The sequence below is a fragment of the Lipotes vexillifer genome, unplaced genomic scaffold, assembly GCF_000442215.2.
Source record: "Lipotes vexillifer unplaced genomic scaffold, Lipotes_vexillifer_v1.1 scaffold23, whole genome shotgun sequence".
NCBI classification, from domain to species: domain Eukaryota; kingdom Metazoa; phylum Chordata; class Mammalia; order Artiodactyla; family Lipotidae; genus Lipotes; species Lipotes vexillifer.
The window spans coordinates 197,664-200,846 of NW_006796283.1; the positions used below are offsets into that span (position 1 = coordinate 197,664).

The window sequence follows — 3,183 nt, forward strand, 5'->3', positions numbered from 1 at the left end:
CCACCCCCCCCCGCCTCCCACCAGAGCCCACTTCAGGCTAAGGAACCCTGCCCTCATCCATTTAATTTGTTTACTGAAGACAAGACATGTTTGTGCGGGGTTAGAGAAACTGGCCTTCAGTTACTCAAGTCGGTTAGTGGTGGAAACCAAGAAATCCAATTCTCCCGTCCGTAGCACGAAGGTGCCTTTCAACTCTGAGACTCTCCACCTTTTAACAGCAGTGTTAACTTCCCAGGGAGCAGGCGGGGCGGGGCCTTCTGCTGTGAGCATTTTTTCCTTCTGCAAAACCAGTAACTAGTCTGGAATGACCTGGATTTGGAAGGGACGCGGCAGGAGCTGACAGTCTGAAAGGCTGTTGGGTCTTTCTCATGCTGTTTCTCTCTGCCTCTGACCCTCCCACCTCCCTCTTGTAAGGACCCCTGAGATTCCACTGGGCCCACCTGGGTAATCCAGGATCCTCTCCCATTGCAAGGTCCTTAACTTGGTCACATCTGCAAAGTCCTTGTGCCATGTCAGGTCACATATCCACAGGTTCCAGGGACGAGGATGGGCATTTTGGGGGCCTTTATTCTGCCGGCCATAGAAGCACAGACTTTGCCGTCTGCCAGATCTCATTTGGAGTCACTCCCAAACCCTGAACTGTCTGCAGGGCGTTGGCAACGTCATCTAATCTCGCTGAGCCTGTGCTTTGTGGCCTGTAAAGTGGGAATGACAGTAGTCACCCATGTCATTGGAAGAGTAAATGAGATGACAAACAAAAGGCAGCCCAGGCTGGTATTTAATAAGCTCAGAGTCGACAATAGCTCCACTTACCATGAAGGAGGCTGTTCAGCCCACAGATGGATTAGCTCCACTCATGTCTGCAGCCCCGGCTGCACCTGACAATCACCCCGCAAGTGTTTAAGATACTCAGTCTCGGGCTTCACCCCAGAGCAATTGAATCTGGGGGTGGGAGGGATGGGAAGGGCGGGGACCTGGGCATCATCTTCACATAAAGATGCTGCAGGTGGCTCTGAGCTGCAGTGAGGGTGGGGACTCACTGCCAAGGCCAGTGTCAGGTTCCAGCACAGGCCAGATGCAACGACCGTGGAAGAGGCAGGAGGGTGCTGCCTACCTGGTTCTTAACCTTGAGTGTGTGTCAGGATCACCTGGCCCTCACCTGGGGAGGTTCTGAGTCAGTAGGTCAGGGAGAGGCCCAGGAGGCTGCATCTTCAGCGGGCACCAGCCATTGCACCCCTGAATGAATTTCCCCAACTTTGGGAAATGTTGATTAGTTACTCTCAGACAGTCCAATCTGAGGACCATTTTTCTATTGGATAAGTTAAGACCCTAATGAAAGTTTAACTTGACAATTTTGTTACCCAGGAATTAGATGATTTGATGACTTTAGAAAACAACACATCCTACCCTTGCTTGAAACCCAGTGGCTCATTTGGCACCTGGAATGAACCCAGACCCCACCCTGTGGCCCTCACAGACCCACGTGACTGGCCCCTTCTCACCTCTCCACCTCTCCTGCCACATTCTGCTGGGCTCACTGTATTCCAGCCACCCTGTCCCTCCTTCTGTACTCGGGACATGACAAGTTCATTCCCACCCCAGGGCCTTTGCACAAGCTGCTCCCTCTGCCTGGGACGCTCTGCCCAGAGATATTCCCATGGCTGTGGCTGGTTCCCGTGTTGTCACTCTGATCTGAGCTCAAATGTCACGTCAAGAGCAGTCTTCCCTTGTTAACCGTTCTAAAAGAGCTCCTTCCACCAGTCATTTTATCTCATGATCTGGTTTTGTTTTCTTCATAGCCTGAGTCCCTTGTTTGTCCGTCTCCCTTGACTCCATGAAGGCAGGGTCTTTATTTTGTTCCCCGCTGAATCCTCCTATATCTATCTAGTACAGTGCCCGGCACATAGTAGGTGCTCAGAAAATATTTGTTGATAAGATGAACAAATGAATGAATGGATGGATGAGGCCAGGTCTCCCTGGAGAGACCACTGAGGAATCGAGGTAGCCGTGGTTACTTCCTAGGGGTTCCTTGGCCACCGGCCAGGAGGCCAAGTAACGGGTTGACCCCAGCAGGGCTTCCTCACCCGAGCACCTGACCTTGACACTGATCACAGCTCTTCCTGGGCTTTCAGACTTCAAGCATCTGTAAGACGGCCGTGCACGCAGGAGTCATCAGAAACAAGAGCGGGGGTTACGTGGACGTGATGCCCGTGGATAAAAAGAAGATCTACGTGGGCTCTCTCAGGAACGGAGTTCAGTCTGAAAGGTAGGGCGGCTGCGTCCTCGGACCCTCGACACCCAAGACCAGTGAGGGGCGTTGGAGGAGGGCCAAAGACAGTGCCTTTAAAATATCAGAACACCCAGGACAAGCCTGTCCTCCTCTTTCCTCTTCCTTTTTTTTTTTTTTCCACGATAAGAACTTTTCTCTATGACCAGCACATGTTTTGTAGACAATTTAGAGGCATCAGATAAGCCCAAAGGAAAACAACCATCTGTTACCTGTCACCTGGGAGAGTTGCTGAGACTTTTGGTGCGTGTCCCAAAAAAGGGTCCTTTTTCTGTATGTGTGTGTGCGTCCCCCTGCCCACGCCCCCAACGAAACAGTGGGATCAAATTGTAGTCACACAGTGGTTATGTATAGCTACATCAGAATGTAGTTGCATTTCGTTACATAAATAAGAGCCGAGTCTGGAGTGCAGCAGACCTAGGCCCTGCTTCTTACCAGCTTTGTGACCTTGAGCAGGGCGCCGGAGCCTCCATTTCCTTGCCTGTGACATGGGTATAACCGTAGCCTCCACTTTAGGGGGCTGTTGGGAGGCTTGATGGAAATGTTGCCTAGCTCTTCTTTTTTTTTTTTTAATTAATTAATTAATTAATTAATTAATTTATTTATTTATTTATTTATTCTTGGCTGCGTTGGGTGTTCGCTGCTGCACGGGCTTTCTCTAGCTGCGGTGAGCGAGGGTTACTCTTCCTTGCGGCACACGGGCTTCTCACTGTGGTGGCTTCTCTTGTTGCGGAGCACGTGCTCTAGGCGCGTGGGCTTCAGTAGTTGTGGCACGTGGGCTCAGTGGTTGTGGCTCGCGGGCTCTAGAGCGCAGGCTCAGTAGTTGTGGCGCACGGGCTTAGGTGCTCTGCGGCATGTGGGATCTTCCCGGACCAGGGCCCGAACCCGTGTCCCCT

General features: G+C 51.7%; 1 protein-coding gene across 1 annotated transcript in view; it reads left to right on the top strand.

Annotated features, from left to right (window-relative positions):
- CRISPLD2 (cysteine rich secretory protein LCCL domain containing 2) overlaps window positions 1-3,183 on the top strand; it is a 109,086-nt gene that overhangs the window by 33,788 nt on the left and 72,115 nt on the right. The window contains exon 14 of the mRNA XM_007468463.1: window positions 2,133-2,266. Within this exon, the coding sequence (XP_007468525.1) occupies window positions 2,133-2,266 (134 nt within the window). The remainder of the gene's footprint in view (window positions 1-2,132; window positions 2,267-3,183) is intronic.